The 17,476-nt window shown below is 36.9% G+C and overlaps 1 protein-coding gene across 4 annotated transcripts in view; it reads left to right on the top strand.

The window, feature by feature from the left end:
* Positions 1-17,476, top strand: part of ZEB1 (zinc finger E-box binding homeobox 1) — a 120,350-nt gene that overhangs the window by 88,597 nt on the left and 14,277 nt on the right. For 3 of the 4 annotated variants that reach the window (XM_054638142.2, XM_077173427.1, XM_077173432.1), the window contains exons 2-4: positions 7,611-7,811; positions 12,911-12,973; positions 14,591-14,752. In XM_054638142.2, coding sequence (XP_054494117.1) covers positions 7,611-7,811; positions 12,911-12,973; positions 14,591-14,752 — 426 coding nt within the window. The remainder of the gene's footprint in view (positions 1-7,610; positions 7,812-12,910; positions 12,974-14,590; positions 14,753-17,476) is intronic. The other variant, XM_054638150.2, reaches the window with a different exon arrangement.

Raw genomic sequence — 17,476 nt, 5'->3', positions numbered from 1 at the left:
TCAGAAATTTACTTGGTACATATAAATATTTAGACTTATATTTTTCCAACTATTCATATATTTATATAAACATGTGTAGGAGATGTAAGTCTGGTCCCTTCAGGCAGAGGAAGGACTGAATCCAGTTTCCCCATTCTTGTGTGAGCACACTCATGTGTGTGTGTATATCTACACAAATATAAATTAACACAAGTCAAACTTTTATATATAAAAGCTATTGCTGCTCTCCACAGTCATAGCACATATACTGTTCTTAAAAGCAGAATGACTTTTCTGAAAATTGCAAGTATGTTCTTAAATTAAATTTTAAATGAATTGTTTCAGAAACTAATCTCTGGCATGGCTTTTGTTCCTGAACAATTTAATTGAAAGTATAATACAGTTTCTTCATTCTTTGCACATAATGGTATCTCATTGTGTATTTTTACTGAATTCAACAGGCTACCTAATGGAATGTTTTTTGCTGCCTCCACTCTCCTCTATAAATGCTGCTGGCCATCTCAGTGCTACAGGAAATCACTCTGCTGCCTGATGAAGGCAGTGACATGAGTGTGAAGCAGCAAATATTTTCACTAAGGGTTGCTTGTACTTGTTTGGGAAATAATGGCAGTGTTTCCACATAGCCAAATAGTATGGCAGGTAAAATTCTAGATGGATAGAAGTGAAGCAGTGTATGTTGAGGAAGGGTCCTGTGATGGATTCTGACCTGATTGTTACTATTTAAGAATATAACTTCTAGGTTTACAGATAATAACCTTTAGTAATGCCAGCTTAATTACTTGTGGAAGTCAAAAAAAGTCCTAGAAATATGGTTGTGTTGTTAGAAAAGGGATAGAGAAGAAAACAGTGCATTGTAGTGCTGCCATTCTAATCCAAGATGAAAGCTGAGTGCAGTTCCAGATCGTCACCTCTCCCCCTGCTAACACAGGGATGCAGCAGAACAGAAGGTCCAGAGAGGTGCAGCAAAAATGATCAGTGGAAAAACTTTTGTATGGGTAACAAGTGAGCAAAGACTCTTCATGTTGTAGGGGAGGGCAGTGCTGTGATGTGTATAAAATCATGGACAGCACAGAGCACACGAGGGGGGCACACAATGGGCACCCACTGCAGGGAGTGCAGAGCAGGTTCAAAATCAACAGAAGAAACTTATTCTGCCCACAATACAGAGCTGTGAAACTGCTTGCCTCAGACTAATGTGGATGCCAAAATTTTCATGAATCCAAAAAGTAAGCAGACAAATTCACAGAAAATTAAGCTCTTAGGTATGAAGACAGTAGAAGTCATTTAGGAATTCCAGAAGCCAGAAAACTCTAAGCAGAGAATTTTAGTAGAAGCATGAGCATATGCCTTCTTTTTTCTTAAGCTCTTTCTCATGTTTCTGCTTCAGGTGTTAGCATGGTTCTGTATATATTATTACATGTCAAGTGCATGTATTAAACTGAGAGGAAAAATATGATAATAACATAAAGGTCTATGCAGCTTATCAGTGGAGAGTTGAAAGTATGGCATTTCATTCAGGAGCAGTAACAAAATTAATAGTGTACCCTAAAATCTAAGTATAAAATACTGAATGCTAAATGACTAGGTTTCAGACTTCACAATATATTTTGCTTAAATATTGCACTAGATCCAAATAATATATAGGAGCAGATTTTCAGGTGGGCTGACAAAGAGTAAATGGTTTCCAAGAGATGATTGTAGGGTGTCAGAGCAGAAATCCGTGAACTGGGAATGAACTTCAGAGAGCACAGGAGTTGTTCCAGTCTGTAGAATCAAACCTTTCTTTCTAGGAGAATTCATGCATGAGCATTCACAGTTTTTTTCTGGAAGAGCTTTTAGAAGTAGGATTTCTTAAAGATCAGAATCTCTCACACCTGTTCTACATCCCCTGCCAGTTCAGTGTTGAGATGCTGAGCTCACACAACTCAGATGTGTTGGTTATGTGTTCAACATCTTAAAAAAATTCAACAATGTTGTGTTAACTCACAAATTCCCAAAAGTTGTGGGGGGTTTTTTGTTCAGTGGAAGCAGGAAGGATTTTTGGGATAAGTATGGAGAGGTGTACAAAAGACAGCTAGTAAGAATGCTGGACCAGATCCTACATAAAAGACAGTGAGCATTGTTGAGTATTGAGCAAAAGGTTTTAGTAGGTTCAAAGCAGCCTTCCAGATCCTGGTATTACATGTTAGGCATTTTGCCTTTGCTCTGTGGATTTCTGTCCTCTTTTAAGTGCAGTTCTGTCCTCTTGAATGATTTGATCTCAGATCATTCTGATGCATGTTCCACCATGTATGTTTTTATCTTATTGAGTGACATCAACTTGATGGTGTTATTCCTTGTGTTGGGAATGTCATCTTTCATGCCATCTAATGATTCTGAGGGCAGGTTTGGATGGGGAGTGGTGAGCAGGTAACTGGTGACAGCTTTTTAAGAAGCTTTCCTTCTAATGCCACCCAGATGGCAATAATAATAATTGTATTTTTGGGGACTCACCCATTATGTTATGGAAACAATGAATCCTTTAGTCTTTCATCACCACAATGAGGGTGTTCACCTTGGATTTCCTGGTTTTACTGATTTTAAACCAGCAACTAGCAAATTTTTCCTTTCAAATATCATGTTTGATTTGATTAGACATATGTATCATAGTTGCCCACCTGTATTCAACCAGCAAAATAATATATATCTCTGTTTTAGCTCTTTAATCACTACTTCCATCTGAGCACATTTCTTTTTTAATTAGAATTGTGCAATGTCATGCATTTAGGACTGTAAAAATCCAGAAAGTGAAGCTCATTTGCTGCAGTTCATTTTGCAGTCATTTGTTGTTAGAGCAAGGAAAATTTCAGCTCCAGCTAGTGATTTGTTCTTTAAGAACCAGGATACTGTATCATGAAAGTGATCAAGAGGAAAAAAGTAATTATGGTTCATAAAATGTATTTTTAATTACGGTTTCATAATTATTTGAGATCTTATATAGTCATGATATAAAAATTGGTTTTATTGAATCAATATTTAGTCTTCAGTGTAATTTATAATATGTTTTTTGAGGCTTTCTATTAATCTGTGAAAGTAAAGCTGAAATTAATAATTAAACTTTAATAATGTAAAATTTTGCTGAAGTGTCATACTGTACATTGAACAGAATAGGCCCATGTGTGTGTCATACATCATACCTGCTTGTCTGTGACCTGTCTGCAGCTGATTACAGCCATGGCTCATGATCTGTGGCTTTTACAGTTATCTTGATAAGACACCCCTCAGTGGTCTGCAGCTTGTCCCCTGTGGCTGATGGCCATCCCTGGAGCGGTGGTGGCAGGGGGTGACGTAACCTCTCTAATTGTCCTTGCTTTTCACAGAGCAATGTCTCATCCTGGAGACACTGACTGCTGTTGGTGCCAAATTTCTGTGATCCAGGCTGAATTATTTTATTTAGCTAGTCACTACTTTTAAATGACATTAGCTAAAAGTAAATAGTACTGAAGTCTGAAATACTTGTAGCTCCTTCACTGGGAAGCCATAGCTGTTCCGAGCAAGGTTTTCTGTGTGTTTTATTTTCTGCATGGAATATTTTGCCAAATTAGAAGCCCCTTGAAGTCATCATTTATGTATAGTCAATTTAATTTTCTGAGATTGTAAGCAGTTGTCTCTACGTATTGCTTTTGTATTGAATATACTTCAATCTTTATCCGAAAGGTTTAATGAAATTTATTCCTCCCAGCTTCAGCAGCTACTCTGGCGCCAGGCATTGAACAGGGCTTGTGAGCTTGTTGTCCTCTTCTTTCAGTGGTCACTATTCTGAGGAAACACCTAGGATGGGAGGAGAAAACACACAAAATTATGTACAGATAGGGAAGGTTTAAATTTGGCTGTAGGACTGAAGGAAGGAGAGGGGGAGGATGATTACCCCTGGAATTGAATGCCAGATGCCATAGTTCCTGTGAAACATGGAGCCAAAATCTGTCTGAGCAAATGGAGGCAGCAGCTTCCTACTGCCACCCATTCATCTTGCAGGGTGCCAGGAGCAAATCTGCATTGCTAAAGCTAAGATTTGCAGCCATGAAGGTATCAGTATGGTATCATGTAATGGGATTTTGATTTTAATTTTAATTAGCTAAAAATACAGTAAATTACAGGGTTTGATTGTTTTTTTAACCATCGTTTCCATTAAAGAGTGTTAATACATTCTTTGAAATCAAACACTTGACTTTGAAAGCTGAGCATTCAAAAAAAGTTGGAAAATGTTGAAATGAAGATTGTTCAAACTGTTTTAATTTGTCTCTTGCATGTATGCATAACGATAAGATCTTTAATTATGTGATCACATAATTTTTTCACAGGAGGAATGCTGCCCAGAGAATAAATCAGGGGTGTTTATTAAAGGAAGCTGTTGCCTCCAGAACCCTTGCCTTAATTGCTGGAAAGCAGAGTAATTTAAGTAGAGGGCTGCAGGAATCAAAAGCATTCTCTCCAGGGCGTTTGAAAGCTCCACAGAAAGACTAGATTTTACTTTCTCATTTTGAAAGAGGTTTTATGTGATTCTGGAAGGTCATTTATTTGGAAGTGGTCTCTATGTTTCTGGTTGCTGTGGCACATGGGCCAAGGTACCTGGGCTCTGGGCACAGCTGCATTTGGAATGAACACAAGTGTGCTTTGAATGTGTAAAACACTGTATGAATGCAAAGTCTTCTGAAAAGTACAGCCTAAAGTGCCCTGCACTGACGTGGCAATGCCAGGATTGCCAGAAGACTTTTCTGGGTTTTAAGAAACCAGGTTCCAATCTGCAAAATGGAGATAGCATCACCCTACTACAGTTCAGTTAGTTATGTGTTTTGAAGCATTCCTTCTGAATACCATCTAAGGGAATTATGTAGAATATAAAATATATAATCATATAATTGTACAATAAATAGTTACAATATATTGCATACAAGCATATGCCATACATTATAATATATAATATGGAATCCCATTCTGGCTAACATCCTATAAGGGAAACTTTGGGTGCACTGCTGGCTGAAGGGAGTAAGAAGTTTGAGCAATCACTTTGCAATCTAAACAAATGAGGCAGAAGGCTACAAATATTCAGTTCACTCCATTAAACTGAGCATTCCCTTTGTATTTGCTATCACTGCACTAGATGAGGCAAGGAAAGCAGCATGTAATCATTTAGTTAAAATTATGTGTAGATATATGAGTGCTTCTGTCATTTTAAGTGCTTGACTTTCTGCTGTGTTTGGTGGTGGGTTTCCTGGCCACCCCAAATGTGCCGAGACCTTTTAGATGCAGCTTTGGCAGTTTTATTTTCCCTAAAGTATTTTGGGGAGAGGAAGGAAAAAATGTTAGAACCAGATTTCTTGTATGCTTTATTGTCTTGCCTTTTTGACAACTGATTTTTAATGAAAGAAACTGAAATCCCAAAGATCAGTTTTGCTTTTTATAAGGAAGGAGGAGTTTTTAACTTTTGCAAAGTTGGCACTTGAGTATAGTGAGGATGAATGGAAATGTTTCATGGTGAAGAGAGCCCTAATGACTATATCAAATCTGTAATGTATTTAATGAGGAAACATTTTTTCTCCATTAGTCTAATTCTTGAAGACAAACTGTTTGATTATGGTTTTGTTTTCCATAAAACCACTCTAAGTCTAATATAAGGAATACCACTTAATTTCCCAAACTAAATAGGAAATTTATTTTTAAAAAAATAAAGTATTCATTATCTACATCTGAACTTATCCCTATAAATTTAGATCCCCACTCTTAATTATCTCTTTTATATGTGGCAAATGAAAATACATTGCTATTTTATATTAATAATACTCTGCATCTAAGCCTCAGAGTAAAACCCAATCAAGAGAAAAGGCTAAAATTATTTTCAACTTCCTCTTGTTTTATGTCTGTTCTCACACTTTTTTAAAGTTGCATTTACCATTCCTCAGGAGAATGAATTCATAAATCTCGTCTGCTTTGGTGAGGGAATTTTGTCTCCTGTTTTTGTATGTCTTCTATATCACACAGTATTATAGCATCACTTACAGTAGCTATTTTACTTGGCAAAATCAATTAGAGGACATTAAGTGAATATCAATTTATCAATTGAAATGGACCAGATACTAGTTTTTAGGCAATTTGCCTAAATTTGCTGTTTTAGAAGATGTCAATACCATGAGTAGTGGGGAGTTACTACATTTTTCAAATAGCACTGTGTAAAATATGGAAACATTGAATGATTGTTTTAAATTGAAAAGGCTCTTTTGTCATTCTCATGCATGTTTTAGATGAGACATTTTTCTCCTGAATTGGAAGGAAATGAGATGGTAGCCTATCTGTTCATAATGTTACTCACTTTTCCTGGTTACATGCATTTTTAAATGACTAAAATATCTGCTCTAAAAAAACTAAAAAAGAAGAGCTAACTTCAGAAGAGCAGGAGTCTGGTTTGCTATTTATCTACTTTAATAGGCAGTATTTCACATGAAATAATCAGTGGCTTCTTGTGAACTAACAGTGACAGGATGCAGGTATCATAAAGTACCATGATTATGTGCCTCCCAGGTATAATTCTGATAACCATTGAAGGAGTGCTGCAGCCAAGTCTTGTTGGTTTATCCATCTATAAATTTATTCTCTTTCTTACACTGTATTTTGAAGCATTTTAGTAAGAAGTTCAAGCTTGGCAGTGGAGAAATAATACCAACGTAGATCTGTTTCATAGTTTAACTTCAGTGTGAGTAACAAGACATTTAAACAGACTGTGAAAGTAATTTTTTCTTAATACAGTTTACTTACAGTTCCTTACATTTTTAGCTGAAATGACCGTAACTGATCTTTTGTGCCGACAAATGAAGACTGTTATAATAATAATCTGCTCACATATGACAGAAACATATATATTGTCATGTAATCCTTTGTCCAAAGACTTGCAATATGTTCTCCAGGCTAAGAAAGTAGAGTTATTACCTTTTTATGGTAACTGGGCAAGTGTTACGTGAAATTCCCTATCTAAGTGATCTCTGTGATTTTTCCTTTCACATTCATCCTGCTGAGGCTTTAATGGGTGTAACTAGGAGCACTTAAGCCATTCTGAATCCAGTCTCATTACTGTTCCCACTTGTTTCCCTGTGATTCCCACAGCTGGAGCGTGGGGTGCCATTGGTTACAGGAGTTGGCAGTGGGAAGCTGGGCTGGGGGAGCACACAGTGTGTGCCTGCAGGAAAGGGCTGCTCCTGGGGCCCCGAGAGCAGCTGGGCTGCCTTCTCTGAAGGGTGCTGTGCCTGAGGCCACGGGGTCTTCAGTGCTATAACAATCATAAATGAGACATTTGGCAATGCTGGCATCCACATTGGAGTGATCCAGCTGGAATTCTGTTGCTCCACTGTGGCTCCACCTCTGGGGTTGCCCGCTGCCTTCTCTTGTGCAGCCTTATACTGGGTGTGCACAGTGAGAGGTGGTGGGAGCCTGGGAGCTGTCAGGTGCTCCTTGTGTGTGACATTACAGCCAAGCTGCTCACAAGGCAGTGCCATCCCCATGGCCAAGAAGCAATAATTATGTGACCCCATGCCATCAGTTAAGAGTATGTTGATCAGTATTTTGTTTTTGTCTCTCCACAGTCACCAATTATAACAATGTGGTAGAAGCAAACTCAGACTCAGATGATGAAGATAAATTGCATATAGTGGAAGAGGAAAGTGTAACAGATGCAGCAGACTGTGATGCTAGTGTGCCAGAAGATGATTTGCCAACGGACCATATAGTGTTACCAGAAAACAGTGAAAGAGAAGCGAGTACAAACACTTGTTGGGAAGATGAAGGTATGTTCATTTCTACTGATGATACTATGGAAAGAAAGTTTTCTAAAATGAGGATTCAATAGAACTTTTTTTGGTTCCTTTATTACTGAAATAACATGTAAGATTCACAATCAAAAAAGAGGTTTTATAACATATTTATTTAACATACTTTATGTTCTTAATTTATTATTTGAAGCAGATTCAGAGGTGCATTAATTCTGTTGACTTTGTTTAGTAGGAGCTTCCAGACTGTAGATGCAGCATTCCAAGGGCTGATTAAAGACTAGTTACTTGATCTTGGTTTTTTCAAGTCTTTGCCTGGCAGGTCTCTGCCAGAGCTCCCTGTAAGGTTCAGGATTGGCTCAGCTTGGGGAGTAAGCAGTAAACAAAAAACATGAAAAAAACCCAATCAGATGTAAATTTCTCTCTTTTTCCTTGTAAAATACAGGCAGAAAAAATAATTTTTAGATTATTAGTTTTAGAATTGGCTATGTAAATCATAATGAATCATTACTTTGAAAATACTGGAAGAAGGTAAGTGTTGCACATATTATGCAGCAGGTTTAGAAGCTGAAAATTTTAAGCAGACAGGAAATGGACCTTTTTTTACTGTGGAACCAGATACTGAGTTTCATAATATCACACAGCATGCTTACTTTTGAGCCAAATTGGGATAAATGTATAAATTAGTGGAATTTACTGTGGAATTTGGCCTTAATGCCCTGAAAGATACAGAATGTTTTTCAGCATATCTGAACTCCAGCAACAATTCCTAGCATCCACTTTTAACAGTGGTGGTTTAATACATGGTGCATGACCTCACATCTAAATAAACTGAAAGCACTCATATGGCCCTAACTGCAGTCCAGCTGAGAGAGAGCAGCTGAGAGTTCAAAGAACAGCATCAGCTCAGCCTGTTTTTACATAGCTGCCAAGGTATGCTGTGCTGGGAAATGAGTGTTTTGGAGCTGAATTACTAGGTAGGTAATTTTCTTAGTTCTCCTGTAATATCTCCTACAGGCTTCAGAAATTGTGGTTACATTAAAGTGGGCTCTGGGTAGGCTTGAACCCTTCAAGGACAGGTGTAGGAAATCTGAAAAGGGGAAGGAAGAAGAGCACTGGCTCCCAGACATTTGGGATCAAGACCTCTTGGACTGGCTGTTTTCTGGAGATGTACCCATCACACAGCATCTGGGGCAACTTTCTGTGGCTTTTCAGGGCTCTAGACATGCACTGCCATCTTTTTTGACTCCTTATGTGAAACATACCATTTTTAACTTATAAAAATTTGCTTTCTAAAATTCTAACTTCTCTTTCATTTTAAATTCTTCTGTGGTTGAAGATTTGCAATATAAGCAATGTCTCTCTGCTTTGGAGTTTGCCAATGAAGACAGAATTTCATTGGTAGCCAGACAAAAGATTAATCAATTGCCATACAAGCTTGCTCAACACCACAGATTTGTAAAAGATCTGTAAAAATTATGTATTCTGAAGCCTCTTTTGTAGCAGTCTGGAAGGGTTTTTTAATTTGATAATAGGGGTTTTTTTAAATAAATAGTTGAAATTTCTGGCAATGGCTGTATGTGAAAAGTGAGGCTACATTAGGTTTTATGGAGCTTTGATTTGCTAGGGTAGAATACTGTTTATTCTTTTGATAGCTTTCCTAGAAGGAAAGGTCTGAGCTGAAAATCACATCATCAGTCTTGGCTGCATGTTAGAAATATGAAGAGAGAGGTACTGAATACATGATCTCTCACATACAGGGGAATGTTCTGGTGTAGATGGTGTGCAGCTATCTTCAGGGCTAGTGATTACCTTTAGGAAAATATACTCTAGAGCAGTTTCAGTAAGTTGTGTTTCATCAGTAAAGTAGTACTCAGTAGTTCTGGGTTTAGCTGAACTTGACAGAATGAGTTTTTTGCATATTTATTCTGTTCACGCATTGCCCAGAATAGAAACAACACACATAACATTTCTGTATCAGATTAGTTTCCTTCCGTTTCCAGTCATTCTAACTGAATTTCTAAAAGACCCTAGGAACAGGTGTTTTAAATATAAGGTGTGTTTCTCAAGAGGTTTAACTGAAACAGTCCTTAGGGTTTAAAAAAGTGAACCACGTGTATCCTGTACATGTTGTTGACAGTGTGCCAGCATTCATGTGTGCAATGATTCTCTAATATGATTTTCCTTTGCTTTAGTTAGAAGTAAAAACTATGCTACAATTAAAACAAAAAAAAAAGACAGAGTTAAACTTATTGTATTAATGCTCTTAAAAGAGAATTATTATGTACTATAAGTATTTAGCAGATCTGGAGGTCTCAGGACTGGAACTAAGATATCTTTGAAAAAAGTATAAATGTGTTTTATGTTTATGTGCTTTCTGGAATTCAAAAATTCTTTGAAGTCATCAAATTTTAGATTGAGCCTATATGCTCAAAAGTGTACACTGGCATTTGGTGGGTTGTGTGAGGCATGTTTTTGGTCAAAAAGCAAACAACCAGTCAATACTACAAGCTGTAAATAGTGCTTGCTACTTGAATATCAGAAAATTAGCTCTGAAGAATTTAAATTAAAAACTCTCTTGATGGGCTTTGGAATTTATTTCCTCCTCTGCAGATAAAGACTGCAGTGGAAATTTCAGTGAAGTTTGTATTTCTGCCTACAGCCAAAATTTCCACTTTGCTAGTGGTTTCAATTTGATCAGTTATCTTAGCCATGCAGAGATCTTTACTGTCAGCCAATACCAGTAGTTGTCAGGCATGTTTGCTGCTAGTTAACACTGTCCCCTGACATCTGAAAATCATCAGCATTTAACCCTGGGAAGCCCCAGTGTGTCTCTGAGCAGTAGCTCATAAGCAGTGATGAGATGTAGAAGGCCAAGAACTTGTTTTACACTATCTGGTATGTCCAGCTGCAATACCAGGATGGATATTCATGACCTAGCTGCTATTTGTGGAGACCTCTATTTAAGCTGTCATTTAGCAGGTAGCTTGAATTTCCTCTGGAACTCAGAGCTGTGACTTCTGCTTGGTGGAACAGTGTCTTGAGGTCTGTTCCCCATCATCACATCCCACATCACATCCCATTCTGTTGTTTCCCAGCTGTGTGATAACTGGGCTTCTGAGGGCACAATTGCAAATTTGTGGACCATACATAGCTATAAAGATGTATATCTATTAATATTTTTCAAATTATTAATTATTCCTACAGCATTTCCCTGTGAAAAAGGCAGTCTCCCTGTCTTATACCCTACTTTTAGTCATTGGGAAGAGACAGTACCAAACAGAGGTTAGGATTATTAGAATTGAGAGGGAGTTTAACTTCACTAGATTAATCTATAATTCCATAAATTCCTTGACATTCTCTTGGGAAGCATAACTTTTATTTGTACTGAAGCCAGAGGAATTTACTGGCGACCCTGTAATTTAAATTTCCAGAGTAATAACTTACTGATTGATATCCTCCCCTCATGTAGATCCTATTTCATAATGGAGAAAAATCACAACCATCAAAAACCCTCCTTCAAGGAAAACAGTGGGTTTGTATTGTGTTTGATTTTAAGAAATTAAATTTTGAGTTTAAATTTGCTTTGCATCAAGTCATCCATCTTACAAACTCTGAACCAAGTCTGGTACCATGAGCCAAAATTTGAGGGGTTTTTAAGATGTCAGTTGAAATTAAGGTAAGATTTAAGAGTTGCAGTTTCCTTTTAAACACATTTCTTGTTTAAAGTAAGAAATGTGTTTGAATTGCCACTATTTGCTGATACCTTGGGTCTGTGGGCTTTGGTCAAAGTAGGCAGAATTAAGAAGCTTTTCCTTTGAGGAACCTGGTATTATTTGAGAACTTGAAAGTTCTCCTAGGTTTTTAGAACTTGAAAGTTCTCCTATCATCTTCCTTCCTTAAAGGAGAAATTGGCTTCTTCTGTAATTAAAAAGCTAGAATGTTCTGGGCTTTTGACTTGACAACCTAAAGGATTTTTCCTGCACTGAAGTAAAGTGAAGGAAGGTAAAAGAAGTATAAGTAATAGAAGTGTAACAGCTGCCATTTCAGGTCAGAGCAGCTGTGCTCTAACTTTCTGCATCCCCTAGAAGGTGTTTTCTGAGTGTAGGTCTGTAGCATCCAAGGTTTCCATAATGAAACTATGAAATAACACTTTAGTTTCACATCTACTGGCATAGCATAGGACTGAGAGAGAGCAAACCAAGCAATGTAGCTCTGCTGTGTTCTCCTGCCCTGAGCCAGGTACCAACAGAAATGTCAGCAGTGGCTTTTCCTGTGGGAGCTTCCCAGTCCGTGCTAACCAATGAACCAAAATGAAGAATAACTTGGCTGTTTATTGATTTGTACCAGCAACCTGTTGGTGAAAATTAGAGTTAAAACTTCCATGCTGCATCCTTGAGGGCTGCAGCTCAGCAGAGCTGGTAGAGCTGGAGCAGGTTGGCTCTGCAGTGCTGGTTCTGCAGACTCATACCAAGTATTGGAATCGATACGTGAAGCAGTTCTGCAGTGCACAGTTGTTCTGAACAGGGAGCACGTGTTTAAAATCCTTTTTTTTTGTTTAATTTTTTAAGGCAATCACAGCCTTAAGTGGTTTCCAGATAATTTGCAAGAAAGAGAACACATTAGGTTGCTGTTTGTAGGCATTACCAGCAAATTATCAATCATTTCTGAAAACCGCTAATTGGAGAAAATAACATAACTGCCTTTATTTTATGATGCTCTGATTTCTGGAAATAATATTCAATGTATCAGATGGCTGCATTTCTACATGGGGTCACTTAAGTAGCTGACTCTCTATTTGCTGGTGAAACACACTGTCCATGGCTTTATCTCTCTTCACATAATGGTCAGTGTTTAGTATTGCTTCCTTTTTAGGTTTGGTTTTCTTAAGTATGAAATATCTTTGTGGTTCAACTGATCACACACTGCTGAAATAATGTGCCATCCATATTTTTAAAAGAACATTGTGTTTAAATGCACTCCTGAACAATACAGAAATGGAAAGCACTGATGAAATAACTCAAGTATCTTAAGTTGTTGGAGTGCATGTGGCTTTTGTTGTTGTTTTGTGGGGTTTTCTTTAATATTCATTCTTTTTGTGAAATGTGCTATTTCAGCTGGAAAAGAAAGAAAGGAAATCCTGGGGCCTGAAGCTCAGACAGATGAAATTGGATGTACAGGTATTTCTTTGTTAATCTGAGTCCCTTATTCATAAAGTGCTATTGAATTTTAGTTAGGTATCATTCCAAAAGCTTTGGAATTCTCCCACTTCTGTTTATAAAAGTGCTTTGCTTTTCCATGCTAGAGGTCTTAAACTGTAAAAGTTGTTTTAGCTGAGGAAAAAAGTCTGGGCATCTTTTGGTGTCCAGGGTCCAGAGGTGCAGGTGACCAGGGCCACAGAGCAGCCCTGCCAGGGACTGACCACACAGCTCCAGCAGCACTGCATCTCCAAAGGGCAGAGCAAGGAATAGCAATGAGCTTACATGTAGGGTCAACAGGTAGTGTTTGAAACTGTGAAGAAATATACAAAAATAGACTTAAGCTAATACTGTATTTTATTATCCACTCTTCTGTTTGGGCTGATTACATAGAAAGCAAAATGAAATGTGTACTTCAGTTTCAGACTCAAACAAAAATAGATGGTTTGTTATTTTTCCATTTCTCGGCCTGCCAGAAGATTAATATATATCCCATCCAACTTCTTAAAGGTTTGTGGGGGGTTTATTTAATGCCCTTACTAGATAGGTAGATAATATCAGAATAAGTCCTATTTAAAAGCAAAGCCACATCTAAACACATTGATATGTTTTAAACTCTAGTTTCAGCCATTCTTCTCAGTTCCTGTAAAGTCAGTTCTTGCCACATAAGTGTGGAGAGCTGCATTATTCATTGCATTATAGTCTACATGTAAGAGACTGCCTCATGTCATAAAAAGATTGTGTCAAATTGTAAATTGAGTATGTGACTTCACACTGAGAGATGAATCATAAAACTTCTCTTTCCTATTAAAAATATACCTCACATTAATAGTGAAGAACATCTGTAATGATTTAAGGTGCTGCAGGCAGAGCTTTCACAGAATGTTCCACTATGGTAAAAATAAACTCTATGAACATTGTATTTAGGCTAATACTTGGGATCAAATATTTATCACACAAGCATTAGGTAAAATATTTAATTTATTATTTGCTAACTTTGCAATACAGTTGTTCATTGGGCTTTTCTCTTAAGTCTTTAAGTGGGAAATGTTGAAGGTTGTTTACTAGACCTGAAGCCTTTTTGGTAGCCATTTCCAACACCACAGAACAAGCCAGTCAGAGTTCAAGTTTGCTGCATTTATCTGGCCAGGTTTTTACGGAGTTCAAATATCTTCTGAGTTTGTGCTAATGAACAGCTATAAATAACATTAAAAATTGTGTCTTGAAGGCAACAAATGTACTTTTGCAAACACAGGAGCCAAGATGGTAAACAGGCCTTCCAACTACAAGGCCTAAATCATGATTAATGTTGCATTTAGGATTTTTAGGGAAATTGAGAAGAGCAGCTAAGTCTGAAATTACAAAAATGCACTGAGTTAGGCAAACTGTGTTTAGTCAAGTTTTTAAATATCATTATGCTACCAATTCTTCCAAAACAGGGCATAATCTGGCATCTTAAAGGACTTGACCTATGCTAGTATCTGTAAAGAGTTTTTAAATACTTGGCTAGAGGGATATTTGGCAATGTGAATTACTGAATCCCATTTATATTATTTTTAAACTTAATTTTGTATCTTGTGTCTTGTTTTTCACACTTAGTAAAAGAAGATGAATGTGATTCTGATGCAGAGAATGAGCAAAACCATGACCCTAATGTTGAAGAATTCCTTAAACAAGAAGATACAGCTGTTATCTACCCTGAAGCACCTGAGGAGGACCAGAGACAAGGCACACCAGAAGCCAGTGGTCAGGATGAAAATGGTAAATATGTCATCAGCTCAGTTCTTATGAAATCAGTTGTACTCACTCCTTGACCCAAAACTTCTGCTGTGCTTAAGAAGACAGCAGTATATATACATGCTACTACAGAGGAAAAAAATCTTAGTTAAATAATTATAAGAGGATAGGATCATCATGCAAAAAACATTGCCAAATGATTTTGCAAACAAGACATGCATTGGGATTCACTTGTAGGAGTGCCTAAATGATAACCTAGTCATTGAGAAGTTCATACTTTCATAAATCCATTAACATTCTTATATGAAAGAACAGAATAAGCATTTATTAAACAAAATAGAAGTAAAGCAAAATAGTACAATTTTGTATAAGAATAACTTAAGGAGAGTTATAACATATTTCTTTCCTTTTTTATATTTCTAAACAAAGCTCCCAATAGGACCTATTAGATAGAATTTCTTTTATTTGGTCTACGACAGGCTTTTGGGTTTTTTTGCCTGAAAGAACAGCAGCAGAGGAAAAAGAAGCATTGTTCATACAAAAATGTTTATGTGAAAAAAATAATGACCTGTTGTTATTTTTATGTAGATATAGTTTTTTTCCTCTGAAGAAGTTTCATGCTTAAGGTGTTCTGTGTGAGATGAGAGGTTACACTTTGTTCATTTCTTCATCATGAAGGATTTGGAGATGAATGCTGCTGAGATTGATTTGGCATTCTGTGTTCTCTCAAGTGTTCAGCTTTGATAGCTTGTGTCAATTGGAGTATTTATGATTTTTCAAGAAAAGCTAACAGCCTACATAAATGGTTAGGAGTTGTGTTCTAGTTGTTTTAAGAAATGAATATAACCTTTTTGTTCTGCTCCTCCAGAGATTTTATGCTATTACAGATTTTACTTTAAAAAGTGCATTCATTAATTTAAGATTTTAATATGTGGTTCCAGTGGCACATATTGTCAAGTTAGTTTTACAGACTTGTCATATGATTTCCATGTAATCATTAAAAATACATGTTTGTATTAATCATTTAAATTGGACCTATCCCAGTAATTTCACTGAGAAGTATTGTGAAGATCACAATGCTGAATAATAGTATTTAGTGTTTTAATCATTTTGGAACAGAAAATGCCAAAAATATAGTGACATTTGGTAAAGATGCATGCTTCCAAACTGGAAAAGTAGACAAGAGAAGTGAGAGAATCAGAGTTTTTTGTGATTTTGGGAAACTGTTTTCATTTCTCCATTTCCTCCAATGGAAATAGAATTTAAGCTAACGTGCTTCTGACATTTCCACTGAGTTGTATTTGTGCTGAAATGGAGTATTCTTTATGTCAGATGAGTTGAATTATAGATGGTAAAAAGAGAATTGAAAGGAAGTATACTTGGTCTACACCTGTGGGGATGCCTTTCTTTTTGGACAACTCAGCTAAACCAGGAAAAGCAAAAATGGATAGTACAACAAAACAATCCCTGTGGGTTAATCCCTAGGGGTTATTTTGATTGTTACTGTATCAAGTGTAAAAGAACCTATATGATAGAAAAAGTGGTGATTTTTAGTCATAAGGAAAAGTGATCTGATTGCTTTTCACTGTTGCAAGATCAGTGGCACATTCGGTAAAAATTTAGTAAATTCCACACAAACAGAATGAATTGCTACTTCATAGGACATATTATCAATCTGTGGTGATAACTGCTGGAAGAGGTCATGAAGGTAAATAATTCAGAAGTACTTTCTAAAGTACTGGTTCATTTAAGGAGCATTAATAATTCTTACAGTTCTGAAACTTAAAATGACAGCGTGTACAAATGTGCCCCTTGTGCGTCAGAGCATAAAATGTTAATCAGTAAAGACCTTCCACCTTTTCAGGCTCAGCACAGTGCATAGGTGCAGCCTTGCAACACTTGCTTCCTCTTTGACTTGAAGCAAGGAAGAGTAGCATGGCCATTGGAGGATATCACACCTATGAATTGGTGTTTTGATCAAATACAGAAAACCCTACATGTATTTGAACATACCTTTATTGATAAATTTATAAAGAAGTATTTTATTCAATCCTTTAAACAATTAATTTTTCAAGGATAGAATGAGTTTAGCCCTATGTAGAAGGCTAAACATATGCTGGTAAGAAGGGATGGAGCTAAAACTTTCTAAATGGTGACTTCTTGAAATAGACATGTGAAATTAATATTAAGCTTCAGTCTGGTTTCACTTTTCCCTGTACTAATACAGAAGTACTTTAGGAAAGCCAGCAAAATAAATTCCATAGACCATGTTAGACTCATATATATGGCCACACATTTGATTTCTCTACTTTCTGTCCTGCAGACAGTATATTCTACTAACACATACATATCTGTGAACCATAGAATGGTTTGGGTTGGACAGGACTTTTAAAGGTCATCTAGGTCCAACCTCATTATCTTCAACTTTATCGTGTTGCTCAGAACCCTGTCCAAGCTAGTCTTGAATATTTTCAGGAATGGGACATTTTCCACCCCTCTAGGCAACCTGTTGAAGAATTTTACCACCCTTATCATGAAAAATTTCTTCTTTACATCTAGTCTCCATCTACTTTCTTTTGGTTTAAAACCTTGTCCTGTCAGCATATTGTGCTGACTCTCTCCAAGGTACATTGGGGCAACTACCATAGGGTGGGAGGTTGCATAATTTTTCCACATTTTCCAAAATGTGGAAAAAATCTAAATTTCCACTAGTCCTTCTCTAGAACAAATGGAGCTTCCAGCAGCTGC

The sequence above is a fragment of the Agelaius phoeniceus genome, chromosome 1, assembly GCF_051311805.1.
Source record: "Agelaius phoeniceus isolate bAgePho1 chromosome 1, bAgePho1.hap1, whole genome shotgun sequence".
Classification (NCBI taxonomy): Eukaryota; Metazoa; Chordata; class Aves; order Passeriformes; family Icteridae; genus Agelaius; species Agelaius phoeniceus.
The sequence above is the reverse complement of the archived record's forward strand: the minus strand, read 5'-3'. Positions and strand labels throughout refer to the sequence as shown.